This window comes from Cryptotermes secundus, unplaced genomic scaffold (genome assembly GCF_002891405.2).
Source record: "Cryptotermes secundus unplaced genomic scaffold, Csec_1.0 scaffold689, whole genome shotgun sequence".
Taxonomy (NCBI): Eukaryota; Metazoa; Arthropoda; class Insecta; order Blattodea; family Kalotermitidae; genus Cryptotermes; species Cryptotermes secundus.
Window position 1 is genome coordinate 1276811 of NW_019720574.1, and position 21681 is coordinate 1298491.

At 38.3% G+C, this 21681-nt stretch overlaps 1 protein-coding gene and 1 long non-coding RNA gene across 3 annotated transcripts in view; both read right to left on the minus strand.

Annotated features, from left to right (window-relative positions):
* Positions 1-442: 442 nt before the first annotated feature.
* LOC111869618 lies at positions 443-6582 on the minus strand. Its single transcript, XR_002843695.2, has 4 exons — positions 6568-6582; positions 4980-5160; positions 4139-4177; positions 443-1376 (listed from the first exon to the last, which is right to left on the minus strand). It is a non-coding gene; the product is annotated as an uncharacterized LOC111869618 (long non-coding RNA).
* A 3111-nt stretch (positions 6583-9693) lies between these two features.
* The window catches only part of LOC111869539 (kinesin-associated protein 3), a 34211-nt gene continuing 22223 nt past the window's right edge, over positions 9694-21681 (minus strand). For both annotated transcript variants that reach the window (XM_023861165.2, XM_023861157.2), the window contains exons 11-17: positions 21250-21415; positions 20955-21080; positions 19470-19568; positions 17818-17903; positions 14926-15094; positions 11718-11802; positions 9694-10520 (exon numbers count right to left, since the gene is read on the minus strand). In XM_023861165.2, coding sequence (XP_023716933.1) covers positions 10328-10520; positions 11718-11802; positions 14926-15094; positions 17818-17903; positions 19470-19568; positions 20955-21080; positions 21250-21415 — 924 coding nt within the window. In that variant the 3' untranslated portion in view covers positions 9694-10327. The remainder of the gene's footprint in view (positions 10521-11717; positions 11803-14925; positions 15095-17817; positions 17904-19469; positions 19569-20954; positions 21081-21249; positions 21416-21681) is intronic.

The window sequence follows — 21681 nt, forward strand, 5'->3', positions numbered from 1 at the left end:
AATTTCCCACTTACAAACTGCATCGTCGTTGCATTACGCGCCTATACTCCTTTGTTGCATGTATGTAGTTAAAACCATCACTCATAGATGGCAGTTGTTCCCGGAGTTTCGCTGGTTGGTTGGTGAATGGCGGAAGTTTGTTATGTTTGTTATGAAACGCTGAACTTTTCTGAATTCTTTGCATGAATTGGTTTAAAAGTGTGCAGTATGGGAAATTTTTAGTTTTGCCAATGTCTGTCCATTCATAGTATCTCCAAAACCACTAAACATATTTAAATGAAATTACATATGTGGGAACTAAATAACATTTATGTAGGTAATTGGATCTTCGACCTTATTAGTACAGTGTAGCTCTCATGCACTTCAGGCCCAAATCAGACGTTATTAAATCTTAAAAAAATTCCTCGTCTAACGGAAACAGGATTTGCGACATAAATATGGATCTCAGTAAAGCCTTAAACTTTTATTTGCAATATTTTTGTATGACATACTTAATGAAATAGAAATATTTCATGCCTTTGTCAACAATTGTCAGATTTGCCTCTGCAATAATGAACATCAAGATCAATATGAAAAAAAGAAAACTCCGAGGAAAGGAAGTCATCAGAATTATAAATTTCTTTTGGTGGAAACAACAGCTCTACAAGTGAGCACTTTTCTCATAAAACACCTTGTACATTAATCTGTGGCTATCCCCAAAATTCTGGTACAACTGATCATTTTATCAGTTATGAGCCCAGCTCAGTTCACTAACAACAGGTAATAGGCAAAGTATATTTATTTATTGTTGAAGAACTGACCTTGCTGGTTTTTACCATATAAAATCAACTTTTCACACCCATCTGCTTGCATGATGATAAATGAGCAAGAAGAATTTTGCATCAAATTAATTATGGTTATATTTGCAATCATACCAATTCCTAATCTGTTTTCTTGAGAGAACTGAACTCTTGGTTTTAAGAAATCAGTTCATGATGCATGTCAAGAATCATGAACACTTGTCTTGAATCCAGCTCACAATGTTTCCTGACTGGTAGGTTATTTACTAGCAGGTTAATGTCAGTGTTATTGGCCATGATGAATAAGCAGCAGAATAATGGATCTTAACACAACTTGTTTCTTACAGACCATACTAACCTTCAAAGGAGTACAGTACAGATTCTGGTGTTTGTATTTATGTGGTGAAAGGTAGAAACACAAGGAACTGTTTAATAAACTTAAAGTCATTTATGTTCATATATTAACATTTTATTCACTGTAGCTGCTGTAGGATGACTCTCTCATTATTGTAAGATGCAAAGTGAATGTAATCAGCCAAAGAGAACATAGGGCCTGGAGCCAAACAACGCTTCATAAAGTGGAACAAATGTTATATTCTGTAAAAACAAAAAAGAAGGAAAACAGTTACTACCAAGTATAACACATAAATTGTATTATACAGTGAGACTTTGCCAATTATGAGATTCATATTTCTGAACTCATCTGAAAATGGCTAATCTAGAGCCCTGACTGTTTCTGTAGGATACTGGTCATGCTGGAGGTGGTTTTTTCAACAAGGGTTTACATCATATTTGGCAGCACCATAGCTCAAGCGGTTAGTCGCTGGCTTCCCATCGCGGTGGCCCGGGTTCGATCCTGGGTCTGGTCAAGTGGGATTTGTGGTGGACAAAGTGGCACTGGGGCAGGTTTTCTCCTAGTACTTCGGTTTCCCCTGCCAATCTTCATTCCTCCAATTGCTCCACAATCACCCTCACCTATCATCTGGGGCTGGTACAATAGGCCAGAAGTGGCTGCAGTACAAGGGACTTAGTCCCATCCCACTAGCAATAAAAAAATACATCAAATTTTCAATCAATGCATGTAAAGCTTGTTAAAAACGTTTTATCTTCAGAATGGCTCTCATTTTGAGGTTCTTGTAGTTCAAATTATGTCTTGTAAATGCAAATATTGTGCCTTTGATAGTATCCATCAGTCTGTCTTTATCTAACACTGTCCTGTTTATTTTGCAGAATACTTATGTTTTGAAAAATAAATAGGACAGTGTTTTTAGATAAAGCTAGGATGATGGATAATGTCCAGAAACATATTTGTACTAATGTACCATCATCACAACCTCTTAGGATCTTATGTCTTGTGAATGTGAGTAACATTCAGGAAACAACTGTTAACTCTTGGTGTGGAGGCCAGGGAGTGTCCAAGACTTGCAAGAAAATGAGGTTAAGCAAACAAACACTGAACAACATTTGAGAATGGATGTTTTTTGTATGGGACTGAGACACAGAGCCCCTATAAAAAAATTTGTGAGCACCGTATGACTGACGAGCTGAACAGTTAATTAACTACCATACATTTATCTCACCAGTGAGTTCAACATGTGTGCCCTTTTGGGGGGGGGGGGTCATTTTGGACAATGTGGTGTCAAATGGTAGGATCACTGGTGAATAATGAATTGAGATGGATTTGGAAGAAAACAGTCATGGTGTAACTGACACACTATCCTGGCATTTTCTTGGAGGGACTCAGTAAAACCATGAAAGACTCAACATACTCTGTCTGCAAGCTGAGATTTGAACTGGGCACTTCCCAGATACAAGTTTAAAGCATTACCACTACATGAGTCTAGTCAATATCTGTCTTAAGTTTAGACACTGTAACAGAATTGATGAGAATGTTACTGTACATGAGTAAATAACATGGGAATATACTGTACAAGACCTGTATAAGGATTTACATAAGTGTGTTTCCTTCCTCAGAGTTCAGATCATTACAGTTTTTATACAGAGGCAGATTATTACAAGAACTAATCAGAAATGAAAAGCCAGGATACTTTTCCATGTTATGTGTGATAAAGCATGGCCAGAATGTTTTACCAACCATGTCTGAATGGCTGATTACATGAAACACAACCAGCCTTAAGAAGTTTCAAACTAAACTTTAAACCTGAGATCACTCAGTGTGGTGCCTCTACATCTTACATGTTACCCTTATTAATTTCAGTTGTCTGGAGACATGGGGAGCTTTTCAGGTTCAAACTTTGTAAGGTAGAAACCTGGCTCTCCACGAAAAAGACCAACTGGCTAATGTTGTTTAAGGAATTATCATTGTTTATTCTGGGATTCATACAATTTGAATAAATACACTCTCTGGAAAATATGCATAGGTTTTAATGTTAAAGCAGGTGGTACATGTAGTTACCATTCTGCTTTAGAGTTAATAAACCTTGTCCCTGATCCAGTAGTTAAACCTGGGGGGGAAAGAATTAGCAAACAGCAGGTCAGTTGGACTCATTCTCATGATCAGCAAAGCCCTACTGTACAGGCATGGATTTTCAAAAGCACATAATAACAAAACAAGAAGCATGCCAATATAATGGATTCCAAAATACTTTCCAGTCTTTGATCTTTCTCTTTATATTTATACTTAGGATGTTAATATGGGCAGTTGCCATTATTTATCAATACTATACTGACTGTATTTAAGGACTACTTGAGCATTCTGTTGCAGTGATGTATTGCTCATTCGTTCACCTGCGTCTTTAATGCGAATGTTCACAGTATCACATCAATTGCTACATGTTTCGGCCTTACTCGGTCATCTTCAGACAACTGTTTATGGCATGAGAACCATCACACTATACTAGATCTGGAGTCAATACATTTCCTTGCTATTGCATATCGATGCTCACACTAAAATATCTGAGAATAAAGCTGTCTCTCCATTCCGCGTTATTTTCCTTTTTTGACAGCCATGTTTGTGCTCTCACATTTTAGTGTTAACAACGATATGCAATAGCATGGAAACAGTGAACACACGCCTGAAGATGGCCAAGTAAGGCAGAAACATGTAGCATTTGATGTGAATTTAATGTTATTTCAAATTAAAGAGATTGTGAATAGTTTTAAGTTGCATTAAAGACAGGGGTAAATGAGAGAGTAGTATTTAAGGACCTTCATATTCACAAATGAATATAGGGTCACCATGTTTCATGTCTGTTCTATACCAGACTTCATAAACTGGGATAGTCATGCCATTCAATCATACCTCAAGGATGATTCTGGGGCCACTTTACCTCACAGCAAAATTCCATAATTTCTAACAATTTGATTTAAGTTACCAAAAAATATGATCTACAACTTACACCACTTCCTCGAGAAGCAACCAAATAACGTCTCTCCACCTGAAATAAGAAGAAAAGCTCAAGGACTTTAGACCCACTACAGTAAAATACAATGAATACAATGGAAATAACAAGAAAATGGTACCCCACTGTGTAGACCCCAGGGCCATAGTGTGGCTGGAAGGATTAGATCAATTGAAAAAATCCAGTGACCTCATCGGGACTTGAACCCGCAACCTTCCAGCTTGTAGCATAGTGCCTCAACCACTATGCTACTGCGTGCCCCTTTCCACAAGAGAGTAGTAAAGGTAAAGGAAAACAAAAGTAAGTAGGGAATTTTGACTTTACAAATACAGTACTAATGATGATAATTTCTAGAAATTTGATAAAAGTTCAATTTTAGCATCATGTAAAGTAAGGGTTATAGTTTACTAATAAAAGGTAAAGCTGTCCCTGTGCTTAATTAATTAAGCACTAAGCCATGAAAAAATTGGAGGCTGTGTGGGCCCCAGAGCTGGTCTGGACACTGTAGAGAAAAATTTCTTGCCCCTGCCGGGAATCGAACCCCAGCCATCCAGCTCATTGCTATACTGAGGTATTCTGATCCTATAGTTTACTGTCCTGTTCCAAAATTAAATTTTATGAAAACTGTTTAACATGGTCAGAGACAATTTTTACAACATCCTTTGAATAGTTTTGGAGTTGGGAAAGAGAAATTGTGATATTGCGTTCAGTTCCTTTATTTAATGCACAGAATGCAAAAAAAACTCACCTTTAAATCCTATGCTGAACCATCTACTTTCACAATCTCTCTATTTCATACCTATAACTATACCTATAAACTTCTGATGAAGATCCTTACCGGAACTGCAACTGCCATGTACATGATGTACGCTGAGAATATAAGAAGCAGTAAATGTTTCATTTTGTTGAATTCACTTGCTGGGTTATCTTCATTTTCTTTTATACCCATGATCATGTCACATGCACACATAATACAATCGCAGCTACGTAAACACAGGTGTCAATGACAACACACATTTCTGTTACAAATAAAAGACAGCAAATTAGGTTCCTGCAACCATTATCAAGCTTCTTGTGATGTCGGCAGTGAATCAAGCAGTTTCTTGAATAAGACCAATTCCTACTGATATATACATAGAAAAAGGCCTGACTTCATTTCAACTAACAGACCAGGTTAATTTAAACTTTATTGTCCAGGCACAGGGACTTTAAATATTCCAGTACTATGTGGCTGAAAACCGTATTTTAATTCAGGGTAATAGTTTACTGTCCATGAATGAGAAACTTCAAATCTCCTGCTTCTATGGGTTGGCAGCCATATTTTAACAAGAAAATAATGACAATGGAATTGAAAAATGCAATGCTCAGCTAGCTGGACTGTGAACATAGGTAAAGCTATCCTGTAACAGGCCATGGAGGCCCATAGGGTTGTGAGAAGTTGAGGCTCCCACATTTTCTAGACAAACAATTCACAGATAATAGTGAGGTTGTCAGCCTTATGCACCCCCCAGGAAGATTCGTGGTACTCATTTCTGTCACAGGCTCAGTTGACCCCAGAGCCATAGTGAAGTCAGAATGATTAGGTCAACTGAAAGATCCAATGACCTCATCAGGACTTCAACCTGCGACCTTCAGGCTTGTAGCATAGTGCCCCCCCATTAACATAGTACTCTGCCTAATAAAGGTTATTTTCTTATGCACCTGACTTACACTCATGAGGAATCATGTGTGATTCTGCATACAGCATATTTACAGTTCTCAAAGAATGTAAACATCTAGTGCCATAATATATAATCACTTACATACCACTCCAATACAGTCAGATACATTAAGTTTTAGTGCTTATTTAAAATTCTTACATCACTTCTACATGCTAACATGGAAATGCACAGACCTATGAAACTGTGGGAGAGCAATCATTTTTGGGCTCATCGACATACGGCTATACTGAGAATGTTGTCCAAGATGAATTATTTTTAGACGATCACTTCCTAGGATAGATTTTGATAAACCAAAATTTCTAGAATGTCAGCAACTTGTACTATGTATCATCAGCCAGAGTTAAGAAAGTGGGATATGACTTTCAGGTTTTATTATTCTATGTATTTAAGGATATTTTGTATTATAAATTAATAACAGCATAAGCACTTAATTTATGAAACCACATTCCATCATTCAATTAAAAAAACTTTTTAGAGAGTTGAAGAACAACTTTATTTTTTGCTTTATATGAAAACTCTTAAATAGTGAACATGAACTTTTCTTTTTCAGTGGGGCTTCTAATGTGCAAATGCACCAAAATCTCAAGATTGATATTTTTCACAACCACAATATTTTCTCATATATATATATATATATATATATATACACACACTGTATAGTATATGAGAAAGTAAAATTATCTTGTACAGAAAACTGATGTTCACCTCAATTTTAATTTCAAATTGAAAAAGTCCTCTCACATGTGCGTAATTCTACAGCAGACAGTGGGTCTGAATGTTAACTGAGGAAAACCTTGAGTGAAAGAAATGAGACAAAGGACTGCAATGAACACACAAGCTAAGAAATATCAGACATAGTTCCCACTGCTGTTTGTAACATTATGTAACTAAAAATGTTGACTCAGATGTTCAGGGCATGTCCTTCTTGTGTAATATGTCTGGAAGTTATACTAATGTGTAAACTACAGGAAACGACATAATAGATCATTGCTATTTTTGCTTCACACAAACACAACAAATTTCATTGGGTAAAGAGGAAAGAAGCATGAATGCAAAAAGTACGAATTTTACCTCCAATGTTTGATTGAAATTGTATGGTTACACTGAAAACTTCATTTCTGCTCCTGTAAATTAGGGAACACGGAGATTGTTATCCTCCACAGTAAGTTTGAGCCTCTAGTAGGTCCTGCATAACAACTGCTGTTCAGTAATCTGGAATCTTTCAAATATGGGCAGAAATGGTAAGCACTATATCATAACATTTGGCAGCTGATTAACATATGAATTCCTAACAAAAGATACTGCAGTGAAATCCCAATTTGGCGTTTCCACACTGAGTGACATCCTGTATTCCATGAATATTTCTTGTGGTCCAAGGCAAAGTCCCATATAAGCAATATACCTCATAATTAGCAAATTTCAATCCAGTAAATAACCCAAATTTAGTGTAAGCAATGCTTGGGCTTCACAAGTCAATATAGTGTGATCGCGGTTGAAACATATGGTATTCGTATTTTGTTACCAAATGTCCCTCTCAGCTATAATCTTTCACAAGTGATTTGTGTGAGGTTTGAATGTCAATAGTATTTCTTTCCTCATTGTTTGTTACAGAATCTATGAACCAGAAGAAGCTTACAATAAGTGAAAGAGTTAGTAGTTACAATTAGCAGTCATTATATAATTTTTTATTAACCTCTATCTAGAGTGAGAAAAATCATTTTTCCCAGAGATCTGTCAAATGGGGAATTCTATGCATGTGGAAATACAAGCAAAGGAGTATTATTTCAGGCAGTTTCTCTGAAAACATTACTCCCACACATTCATCTACTTTCCAGTTCACAATAAACAGAAGGTCGACCAGAACGAGGTTTGTCATCAATTGACATTTCACCATTTTTGAAATGGGAAAACCACTCAAACACTTGAGTTTTCCCCATAGAATCGTCCTTGTGTGCCGTTTTTAACATTTCAAGAGTTTCTGTTCCACTTTTCCCGAGCAAAAAGCAGAATTTCACTGCTGCACGCTGTTCACGAAAATCAGCCATTGCAAAAACGACGATCACACAAAACAGTTGTCACTATAAACTCTGCCGAAACTAGTCCTTACCTTCTGAAGCAACGGTAGTCGGCTTATCGACTCAGGAATATTAGCTCTATGTGCTCATAGCGGCAAAACGCGGTACTACAAAAGCTCTGCCCACAAAAAAATTAGTTCGGTTTCTTTTGGGTACCCCATTGTATCCTCAAACTGCAGTGTTCAAGAAATGTTTTCCCTGCCAGTAACAGGAAACTTTATCTGTTCCCATTTAAAATTCTCATAACATTTTCATGGGAAGACCATGTCTCACTTTATTCCCATGACATACACTCAGAAAGAATATCCTGCTCTTTTGTGCAGTAAAACAGATGACGGGATCCAGTTTCTTGATCAGCAGAGAGGTGAAACAGTTCAGTGTTCTTCCAAGCTTTGTATAAGGCAAATATTCTTGTAATGGCCATACCATCAAATGCCACCATCATGAGAAATGTTACACTTTAAATCTGGAACTTGGGGGGGGGGGGGGACAGATTAGTATACAAACTCCGTGATTTTAGTCCGCAAGCGAACTATACCAAACGAGTGAGTGCCGCTTGTGGCGAAGTTTAGTGCCAACTTTTGCAGACAGAGGTTGTTGCGTGGTCAGCACAACGAATCCCCATGCCCGTTAATTTCGGTTTTCTAGACCGGAGCCACTATTTCCTTGAAAGAGCTTCTCTATTATCATCACGAGGCTGAGTGGACCCCGTTCCAGACCCACTACTTGTCAGAAAAACTGGTAGTGCCAGGAATCGAACCCGGACCTCTGGATCTGCAGCCAGGAACGCTGACCACTAGACAACAGAGGCAGTCCAGATCAGTATATAATGTGTAAAATTTTATGAAACATGAGGCAGAGGCAGGCATTAGTATCCTTTTAAGTGAAGTTCATATATAGCAACAAGAGAATAGCTGTATTTTCTGCATGACTATGTCATATGTACCAAGTTTTTTTATTACCTGCACTTAGAGAAGTACCTCTCCACACAACTTCTTGCCTCAACCTTCTCCACTTGCATGCATTCAGATACCATCACTTTGGAACGTGATTAGATTAACCTATACTGCCACCCACTGGTCCATATCCTAAGCCAGATCAATCCAATCCATACCATCCCATCCTACCTCTCTAAGATCCATTTTAATATTATCCACCCACCTACATTTTGGGCTTCCTAATGGGGTCTTTCCTTCTGGCTTTCCCACCAATATCTTATATTCATTCCTCTTCTCTCATTCATGTTAGATGCTTCACCCATCTCATGCTCCTTGGCTTCATCATTCTAATTACATTTGGTGAAGAGTACAGGTTATGAAGCTCCTCATTATGTAGTTTTCTCCAACTTCCCATCATTTCCTCTCTTTTTGGTCCAAATATTCTCAACACCCTGTTCTCAAACACCCCCAGTTCCTCCCTTAATGTCAGAGTCCAAGTTTCATGCCCATACAGAACCACAGGTAAAATTATAGTTTTGTATTTATGAAGACCAACACCGAAACAGTATTCCAGTTATAAGACACTGTCCTGATATTCAACCGGAAGCAATGAGGAAATCCATGAAGAATCTCATTCACGACAACTGGCCCCACTAATCCTTCAAAGGACTTCCTGAATTCAAGTGAAATCTTTTACTTTGCAATCAATGTATTCAGAATACGCTGCAGATGACACAGTATTACTGATGAACAGAGAGTAATGGAGTTCTCCATAGACAATTTAATATTTTCCTTCAATCTAAAAAAATGCAACTTCGATAAAACATACATTCATCATGAAGTTTAATGACTGAACATACAAATAATTCTTTACAGAAGAAAATAAATAAATCTAAAAAATAAATGCAGTACATATCATTGTGTCACGGTACATTTCAATATGAAACAAATATATAACTGCAGAAAAAACACTATAAACATACAAAAATTGTATGACTAGAATTGCACATTTTAGCTTTATCAACAAGAGCCATCTATTAAAAATGATCTAGATGCATACAATTAACAAAGCAACAAGGTGGAATAACAGAGTTAACAAATTTAAATAAGCTGCTACATGAACAACAAATATTGCTTACATTTTACATATATATGTATATAGTATATGTAATATCAAAAGAACATAATGGCACACATCAAAAAAATGTGATTTCAAGCACATATGCAATCATGTAAATGAGTAGTCCAAAAATGGCATTAGCAATGCTGAACTTTCTTTTTGATTTCAGAACTCCCACAAAAACCACAAGACATGTCACGTAAGAAACATTAACATTGGGTAAGGTCATTACATGAAACATCCTTTCTGATCTCGTCATTGTCAGGAAATTATGTCTATCCATGTGACTGTCACTTTTTATGGTTGAAAAGACATATATTTTCTGACATGACTTAGATCATTACATACTGACTTTGGCCCGTGGTGTCAAATTCAGCTTCTGACAGAATTGGACCCAGGACCAGGTTGTTGAGACCATTACGCACAAGATCTTCGTTGCTGTTGCTTGTAGATAGACAAGACGAAGACTTGCCTTGAAGCAACTGTTCCCCATCTCCAAACTCTGACTCAAGATCTCGACTGTACCTACACAGTGAACAAAGCAACAAATAAACAGGTGGTATGAAATTATACTTTTCACATTTAGGCTGCAATGGTCAGAGAATGATGATGCATATTAAAGTGGTTATACTGTACAGACAGCATTATGAAGCCCACTTTCACATACTGAAAAGCATTGGAAATCTGTAAATGCATCAAAATCTTGACACTGAACTTTTCACCATCACGCGGGAGCAAAAGTATCACGAAAGCCATATTCCAATGGTTGTATGAAAGATGTTCAACAGATTTCATGTACTGCTGACCTTACCTCTCAGCAAATGCAGGTCTCTTGGTGCAGAAGCCAACAATGTGATCTGTGTGACAGAAATTGGGAGTAAATACAGTCGCAATAAATGTGTGACTAGAGATGGGATATTGACTGATGAATAGATTTGACTACTTATACATGCGACTCATAAGTACAAGTAATTACAGCGCCACTGATAATCTCCACAATTCATAGATCAACACAACACCCACTAAACCTTTTCCAGCCTGCTGTCTTCACCAGCCACTCCCTAGCAATGGTTCTAACAATGGAGATTCTTCAGCTTCATGTGCTCAGGTCTGATCTTCACAGACTCCTGTGCAGGACTCTTGCCAACTATCAATTGAACTGCAGTGCCATCTCTTCTCAGCCTCCCTTGTAGATCTCAACTGACTGGTTGCTCCAGTTCTCTTCTTTATAATTCCTCGGCAGAGACAACACCACTTCCCGTTACATGCGTAACCGTTGATGCAGGAATGTGTTTACTGAACCACTGCCTAGAGATGGGTCTGATATAACTGCCCATCTTGTTACTGTTGCATAGCAATGCCTATGCACATTACATCATAGGTCACCAAAAAAAAAAAAAAGAGAGGATATAAATGAAAAATTGCAGATACATGAAATCTGAAGTTGGCAAAGGATTACTATATTTATGAAAATGGCAGGTGGTATCACACACACAGAAATACTGTTTTACACCACTGTCATGTAATTCTGATAGCCTGGAAGACAACACTAAGACTTCATAACTACAGCATACAATATATATAGCCCTGTTACCTCAATTCTCAAGCTGTAAAGGTTGTATTGTGCTTGGTTGCACTATAATGCTGGTCAGCATAGGATGGTGGGAACTTCCAGAGTACAATTTCTGCCTCATCAATGTTTCGTACACTAAGAATGCTTACCTGCCACTTTTTGGTCTAATGACATTCTCTGTAGTACTGTCTCTGATACCATCTTCACTGGGTATACTCAGCGACATCTGTGATCCTGTGAACATAAAGAAGAGTACCTCTAGTAAATACTATAGCTTATATATCATATAACACGCAACTACAAACTCCAGCAGGAAGATAAATCTCTGTTTCGTTTTCTTTTAATCTGATCCATTTTGTGCCAAACTGTTAAGGTAGAAATGGATCCTAAAATTCTTAATGTAGAGCACCATGAAGTCCATAATTAACAAACATAATTACAAGCACAAGAACATATCATTTTGTTTGTATTTTATTAGATATACTATTAAAAAATCTTTCACATAAAATTTATTTAGATGTAAAGGTTGGCATGTAATAAAGTGATTTTATGAAAACTACCTATATGTATTATTTTTATGTATACTTCATAAAGCCGGTCACGGTAGCCGAGCGGTCTAAGGCATGCACTGTCTTCGCTCGCTTGGAAACCGGGATCTTGGGTTCGGTTCTGTTTCCTGTGAGGTACGAACTGAATTCTTATATATTATTCTTATACATTGCCGGTCACGGTAGCCGAGCAGTCTAAGGCATGCACTGTCTTTGCTCGCTCAGAAGCCGGGATCGTGGGTTCGAGTCCCACTCAGGGCATGGATGTTTGTGTGCGTTTTTCTGTGTTTGTGTACAGGTAGAGGCCTTGCAACAAACTGATCACCCGCCCAAGGAGTCCTACCGTATGTCTAAGATCTAGTAAACCGAAGTGAAATGGAGTTTCATGGAGGTAGGCCCAGGCCCAAATGAGGGCTGTAACGCCAAAGGAAAAAAAAATACGCCATAAAAGTTATAAGGATGATAACATTCCGACAATGACTAAGCCAATCCGTACATTAAATGGTGCATTAATTTATTTAGATCTTTATTAATAACTTATTTTCACTTACACATATTATATGCTGCAGAATGATTTTACCAGTGCTACAAGCATCCTGTTACAGGTGTTGAACAATGACATCAATGAATCCAAAATGAGCCTTGTTTATTCTCCTTTGTTTATATAAAAAAGACTCATACAATATGTGTGACACAAATCAATGAATTTTGAAAATTTTGCCTCAAACATCTTTTGACCTAACATAATTTTTAAAAATCCATGTTTATTACAATGTGAAGTGGAATTTGTAACTAGGTGACAATTCATAAGCATAATTTCAAATTTACTGTTTTACTACTGTAAACTACAATAAATGTTTACACTAGCAAACTGTAAATTCCATAATTGTGGAGATGTTGAAACCCAAAATGAAGCACATGTGCATATGTAATATTAAGAGAGCTTTGTATTAGTGGTGGTGTGTATGGTAATGATGGGCACATCACGCATAATGACATGAACAGTCAGTGGCGTGTTACACACAATATCTTGTGTTTTGTGGCAAACACTCCCCACCCACTTGACAAGCACTTCATCCACTATCCTTTCAAACAATAAATATGCTGATATTCTTTTCATTTAGGGATACTCAAATGACAATTCAAGAGATGCTGTTGTAGATTATCAACGACAATTTCTGGATAAGAGAATTTTAAAATATCCCTAACTTTGTAACCATTATAAAATTTTTCTCTCAGAATCAGCTGTTTAATAATATCCCAAAGTTCAGCCACTTCCTCCTGGAACACTTCATATACACTTCTTATCACTTTATGTGTATCAATCAATATCTGTTTACACAGAGTACATACATTAGAGGAGAACATGTGGAGATCTATTTGTTTTTCCATGAAGCCCAAAAGATTCTGCAATGTATTCCTCTTTCTATCTGACACCATTCCATTCATAAAACACAGCTAAGGTTACAGTTTCTTCTCCCATAACAGACAGCTATGCAACCGAATCACATTGCCCACACATTTAGCATTAAAACTCACCAAGAGCGAGTTAAATTATGTTAAAAAAAGCAGAGTGAGGAGTTGATAAGGATTTGTGAATTGCTTTCAAACTGCAACAAACTGCAATTCTGACATGCAGGGCTAAACAGGAAAATATCTAAATAAATAAGTATATTTCAAGGGGAGAAGGAAATGAAATAATAAACATACTGCAGCTGCTACAGGTTTGAATGCATATCACTGCTTATCCATTTTTTTTGGTACTTTATTTACACTTAATCTGTAAGATAATTACTGTGTCCTCTGGAATGTGGAAGTGTGTAGTTTCATGGATGTTTATCAGTGTTTTGGAAGTATGTGCTGCCTCCATCTTCAGGGCAGGAGGAGGATTGTCTATTCTGTAGATGAAAGCAGCAGGTTCCTTGGAAATGTCAGAACTTATCTATGGAATTACAGTGTCACAGTGACAATAATCTTGAGGTATAGCAGAAAACAGTGTGTCACAGTGGGATTGCCAGTACACAGCAGTGTTATCTACTTACCCACCTATACATGGTGCTTGAGTAAATATGTCTGCCTCAGAACTTTATGATACACCCTAGTACTGGTACCACGTGAACCACAACTGAAATGTTATAAGTCACTACTTGCTAGTATCTGGTTGAAAGGTTAGCACCAGTGATCAGTCAAATACAGTGCAACCTTGCTTAACGAGCACCTCTCATAATGAGTGTTTCGCATTACGAGTAAGATTCTGGAACAAATTATGCTTGTTAAGCGAGGTTCCACTGTACTTAAGATACATTATGATTTAGTGGCCTCCATAGTCTAGGGGTAACGTTCCCACCTCATGACTCAAGGTACGCGGGTTCAAACCTGGCGGAGGTTGTGGAATTTTTAAGGGCGGAAAAATTCAGGGAACAAGTCCTCCGGGAAAGACTTTAAGCCGTGGGTCCCGTGTCGTAGATTTATGGCACGTAAAAGATCCTCATGCCTCTAGGAGACCTCTGAGCAAAATTAGGTAACAATTTCCCACCCAAGTAGTTTCCAGTGTCTCTGGTAGATGGGGAAAATATCAGGTACTGACAGCCGACCTCGTTGGCTGAACGGGGCTGATAGCATGCACCAGTACCAGTAGGTTATGGCAACAGTAGAAATTAAAGGGGGACGCGCATTGGACCAATAACTGGTCTAATTGCACAGGGAAACCCACCCCCTCTAATAATAATAAAATACATTATGATTTTAGTTCTCATCACCAAATCATGGCCCAATTATTTGTACTATAAAATATTATTAGCTCTATTACCTGTAGGGTACAGGTGCATGAGATCTCCATTTAAGACTGGTGGCAAATCTTCATTTGGCATTCCAAAGTCCTTATCATCCATTGAACTCTCCACCATGTCAAGCCACTGAGAGTTGTGCCAGCGGAACTTTTCTAATTTGATTCGGTCTGCCCACTCCTTGTTCCAATCCTGTGCATTTATATATTCACTCATTACATTGTAACAATTTGCATCACCTTACGATGAACCAAGAATTCTAAGCACTTACCAGTATGTAAAAAATCTAATGAGATTAACATCACCATCTCTGGGGAAGTTATTGGGTACCAATGCCAGTATAGGGCTGACCTCGCTGGCAGAAAGGAGAGAATTGTCGGATACCACTGCCAGTAGAGGGCCGACCTCGCTGGCAGAAAGGAGAGAATTGTCGGGTACCAATGCCAGTATAGGGCCGACCTCGCGGGCAGAAAGGAGAGAATTGTCGGGTACCAATGCCAGTATAGGGCCGACCTCGCTGGCAGAAAGGAGAGAATTGTCGGGTACCACTGCCAGTAGAGGGCCGACCTCGCTGGCAGAAAGGGGAGATAGCGGGCACCAGTATCGGTATGGCACCAGTATGGCGACAGCAGAAATTAAAGGGGGACGTACAACAGACTATTAGTCGCGGTGCATGGGGAAACCCACCCCCTCTATACTGAATAACTGAACGTCACCATCTCAGTTACAAGCCAATACATTTATGCAATACCATGATAAAGAATTATCATTTATGAGTAATATTATTTTCTACTGTTGGAAGAACTGATGCCATCACCATAAACCGTCAAACCTTGGTAATACGGAACTCTACTCTCAATACCAAAGTTACATGGAAATAAATGTAAGAAAATATCAGATGTACACAAGTGACCAGAGCACTGCATTAGATATTCAAACCTCATAAGTAGAAAACATAATAGAAATTTTGGAAATACCTATTTTGACATATGAAAGTGAAGTCTGAAGATTAGAAAAGCATATGAAAAGATATTTCTTGTACCCTTCTCCAAGTATAATTAGAATGATAAAGTCAAGGAGGAGGAGGTGGGCAGGTCATGCAGCACGAATGGGGGAGACGAGGAATGCGTATAGGATATTGGTGGGAAAGCCAGAAGGAAGGAGACCACTGGGAAGATCAAGGTGTAGGTGGGTGGACAATATTAGAATGGATCTTAGAGAGATAGGATGGGATGGTACAGATTGGATAGATCTGGCTCAGGATAGGGACCAGTGGAGGGCTCTTGTGAACACGGTAATGAACCTTTCGGTTCCATAAAATGCTGATGAATTGAGTAGCTGCAGAATTGGCAGCTCCTCCAGAAGGGTTCAGCTCCATGAGTAAGTAAGTATGAACAGAGATTATTGGCAATGCAAATGACATTTATGAAAAGAACTACAGGCTGCATACCATCAGTTCCCAGATTGACATTTTAAAAGAATTATAAATCAATTACTTGATCAAATGTATACAGAATTCCTGAATTAACCAGTAACAACCAATTTTATCAATGCATCAGTTTATAATGCTTGCCCAACTTTCACAATGCACTAGAACATATTACTAATTCTTCTTCAACAAAAAGCTTATAAAAATCTCTACATTTAGGAGAGATTCCATTTCTAGGGCCATATGTACATACTTAAGCTACTTCTCAGAATAGTCACCACCAGAACTGAGGCACATGTTGTATCAGGAAATAAGTTTTTGTTTGCCTGTGTCAAACAAGTCTGCTGTTTGTGAGCTCAGCCATGTTTTGACACCTTTCATTAACTCCTTATTACTGCTGAAGCGCTGTGATCACAACCAGTTCTTCAGGTAGGTAAACAGGTGGTGGTGGCTCGGAGTGAGATCAGGGTTGTAAGGAGGGTGGTCAACAACTGCCATTTAAAATGATCTAGGAGTGTTCCGAGTGCAAGCAGGTGTATGCACATGCATAGTGTCATGGAGGCGCACTACACCAGATGTCAGCATTACCATGATCCAATGTACTTTATTTAGTGTTTTGCAATATGCTTCTGATGTTATTGTGGTCCCTTGTTGCATGAATTCCACCAACAGCATTCCTTTTCTGTCCCAGAAAACAGTTGCCATCAGCTTTCTAGCAGGCAACATTTGTCTTTGAACTTTTTCAGCTTGTTTGGTGAATGCATGTGAATCCACTGATTTGACTATTCTTTGGTTTCAACAATCGCAAATGAAACCCAAGTTTCATCACCTGTTACTTGCATGATGTGACTATGAAATTCACTGCCATCTTTGTGGTACTGTTCTAAAAATATCACAGCTGAAGCCATTCTCTGTGTTTTCTGCGCACCTGTAAGCATTGTCAGAACGTCTCTAGCGCAAAATTTGTGATACCTAGCCCAACTGGCATAATTTCATAGAGAACAGTGTGTGTGATTTGGAGAAATTCACATGAAAGTTCTGAATTTGTGAAGCACTGGCTCTCACAATTTTGTTGATGAACACTTTGAACAAGATCCTCACTCACTACAGACAGACAACCACTTTGCTCTTCATCATGAACATCTGTTCATTTGTTCACTCATCTTTGAACATTCTACACCACTGCCTTACATTTTGGCAGTAAACCGTGATCGATTCACAACGGACTTCCACAGCACTCATGTTTTTAGTGTGAATAAAGCAGATAACAGCACAAATTTCGCAGCTGGTGGGATTATAAATCACAAGACACATCATATCTCATTTTGTAGGGACAAGAACAAACACTAGGTGACCAGTATGTGATTGTTTACAAGGTAAGGAGTCATGTGACACTACTCCACATGGGAGAACTCTCCCCCATTCCTACATCAGCTGCCTAAAATAAAAGGAAGTTACTTTCCAAACTGTCCTTGTACAAACTTACAGCTATGATATCGAGGCAATGATTGCAGATCCTCCGAATCTGAGTATTCTTGTCATGCATGAGGTCTATCAAATATGCAGGAGCTTCTGTGATCTGAGTTAAGGAAACTATTTTCATGAGCCAATAATAAAATCATCCTACTGTACTCCGAAGCTCCATGTCTGAGTCTCTAAAAGTTTGTGACAGTGGTTAATCACTAAACCAATATTATATTGAGCACTGCACATCATCTGAGATAAATGTGATGTGTTCAGTTTTTTGTGAACTGGCATTTAAGCAAAACAGTTAACACTTATCTTATCAAGTCAGAGGCCTCAAGTCCTCTTCTGTTCTTCCGCCCACTCTGCTTTTCCTTAATTCCTTCTCCCTGCACCTCTATCTTCAGCTAATAATAATAATAATATAAAAACCTTCTGTTACTTGTAGTCTGCAAGCGAACTATACTGACCAAGCGACCACCACTTGTTGGTGAAGTTAGTGTTCACTTTTGCTGATAGATGGTGTCACGGGGTCAGTGCAATGGATCCCCATGGCCATTAATCTCGGTTTTCTACACCAGAGCCGCTATTTCCTTGAAACAGCTCCTCAATTATTCTCACGAGGCTGAGTGGACGCCGTTCCAGACCTGCCACTTCTCAGAAACTCTGGTAGCTCCAGGAATCGAACCCAGGACCTTTGGATCTGTAGGCAGGAACTTTGACCACTAGACCAGAGGTGGTATCATCTTCAGCTCTCACTTTTTTAAATTTTCTCCTTTAATCACTGTCCTCCATCTCATGTTTCTTAAATTTCCCTTATTATCATAGCTCTTTGCTTTCTGTTCTTACCCATTTCCTTCTCCTTATTTATCTCCATTCTAGTTCTGTTTTTATTTTTCTCATTTACTTATTTATCTTTTGGTCTGTTACCCACCTTTCTTTGCTCTATTTCTACATTTTACCCCTCGACTTTTACTCTTAACAAAAGAGCCAGTTTTAGAGACACTGATTCCTACTATTTTGTTCACAGCCCTGCAGGCCTCCCATCCCTACATCCATCCATATCTGTCTTCCCTGCATGGCTAAAGATTCGGCTATGTTCGCTACGTACACTGTGTACACTGTGCGATACAGGTAACATAGGGAACACAGCATACGGAAGTCTGTGTGGCCAGTCACATAGGCAATAAAGGGAGATATTTTTCTGTTCATATAGCAAACATAGCGTATGTAGCGCTCTGTGTGGCCGAACCTTTACTCTTATACATTGAAGATGGAGGGAGCAGGATAATCCAAAATGTCGGCATACATCTATCAATCAAATTAAATAGTGTCGCAACAAAGAAGATTGTAATCTTGATACTCAGTACAACAAGAACCTCAAAACTCACATAGATGGCTGAGTGTCCGGCATAATTCTAAGTACTTACAAAAGTTATGGGATGGTTTCACATCCAGAATAGTTCTACTGTAAAGAAACAGACTGCATTCCAAATCATGCCACTACAGTCCAAACATTTTGAAATTATTAATTTGAAACGCACATATACAAATAAAACTGCAATCTTACAAAAAATAAATTCTGGGAGACTGACACCTACTTAAGACAGATGCTGTGTAATTCACTCCATTATCCTGTAGACAATAAACATATTATGAGCAAATAAAGGATACCAGTCTCTTTGATCAGGTAATCTCTTGTAGTAGTAGTTCGAGAAATCATATAGAACACATAAATGATCTGGAGTACCATTTCATCGTCTTCTTGTTTGGCTGCAATGGAAATGAAATAAGCTGTACAGAAAATCAAGAGCCACATCTTCTCAGGTAGATATTTACACCTCAATGTTTCCTTGTGTCAGAAAAGTTCTGATTTTAAACAGAAACGTTTTCCATATTGAGCCCCTTGTCAATATGGTACAGTGTGCTTTCAGGTTGCAGATGCAGGAGACAGCATCCAGGTACCTACATTTACTGAAGTATGTGCTGAATAATCAACTGTGGACATCTGACAAAAGGTGGCCCTCTGGCTTGATTGGGTGTGGGGCTGTCAATCCCTCATCATAAAGAAACAATGTCATGAAATGTCATAAAGACTTTTTATACTGCCATGTATAAGGGTCATCGTAACAAAAAATTAATGGGTTCCGGATCAGATGAATCAATTTATCGGATCTTCACCACTACAATTAGTTATTACACTTTCAAAATTGCTGTACCTACACACATAAGCAATTACAACATTCAAGGTTACAGCATCTATAACACATAAAGTAAGTCTTCAACACTTCCACTGCCTTGAACACCATCTTCTTAATGAATTCTCCTTGAACAGTTTCCACGGCTTCTTACACAGGCTCAGCATGGACCAACCACATAAAACACATTAACTGCTCAGCAACGGATATCCTATATTGTTGTCAGGCTTGTCCACCCATGCACTGCCTAGCAATGGACACCCTACTGTTGCATATTCATTGCTGCGAGATGTGTTTGCCGGTCTGTTACCTAGCAATGGGGGTCCTTCTATTATTGGATGCACATTCGTTGGAATATGTCACAATATCTGTCACAATATTTATCACACATGGAAATAAGGTGAGCCATGTAGCTTGCATGGGAAATAACTAATCTGAAGAAGACAGGGTATGAGGGTGAGGAATGGATTGAACTGATACAGGAAAACATATAAGACTGGGCTTTTGTGAACACTGTATTGAATCTTGCAGAATATTAACAGCATTTTTTGACCATCCACCATATTCTTAAGATGGTTCCTGCGCACTGGAGTTATTCAGCTTTAAAGAATTTTGATACAGTGGAAATTCTATGTTCATTACAATAGATGAACCATACAAACAGGAACAGCACAATTTAATTCAACAGATCACATGGGATTAACCTTCATCAGCTGTAGACTGCACTAACAGTGATTTTGACACTGTCCAGCTACCAGGGCACTCACTTTTTCAATGCTTGCATTGTTATCCTACGTGTGAAATTCCCACCACAAGTCCTGTAGTACTGGGTAATTCAAAATTTCTCATTTCCAGATGATAAAGGCTAAGAAAGGAGAGGTAGAAGGTAGATATTTATCAAAAACATTCCACACAAATGTAATATGCCAGATGTGACAAGCAGCATCATCTGAGTGTTTACCTTTCAAGAGCTCTATGAGAGACAGAAGAATATCCGCTTTGCAAAGGAGCATAGCACAGCCCTCATCTGCAGCAGCTGTCCCCAGCAGAACGACAACTTCTAGGACCAAGTCATCCTCATATTTTCCTATGGCATAAAGAAGATCAGGTATAAGTGAGTACATACAGATTTATAGCTGAACCAGACTCTTGTTACTTTCTGCCTTTCACTAACATAAAGAGTTTACAAAGAACAAGAAATCATTTCCTCATAGATTCTAGTATTACTGTACCATGTATTGTATATAAACTCTCACCAGGGATGAGGATGTTCTGGACCCAAAGGATGAGGTTGAAACGCTGCATGAGCTGACAGAAGTCCAGGTCTGGTAAAGTCATGTTGCCTAGGACACCAACACACTCTACCACAAACTCCTCGTTTGGGCAATCTACAACTGCCTTTGCTATATCACCCACAAATTCCTGAAAATAAAGTAATGCACATATTTTGGGGGGTTTAAGTTTCTGAGATTAATTCCTCATCTGATTCATACATAAAGGATTATTCTCAGTCTTGGTGTTTGACAGCAAGTTATGATTTACATGAAAAAAAATTAATTCCTAACCTTATGTAAAATAGGCTTTGCAAATGGTCAACGTGACTAAAAATAAAGACAGCAGACTACTGTTATGCATACATCTCACATGTTAACATTTCATCAAAATATGATTAATGATTTACGATATAA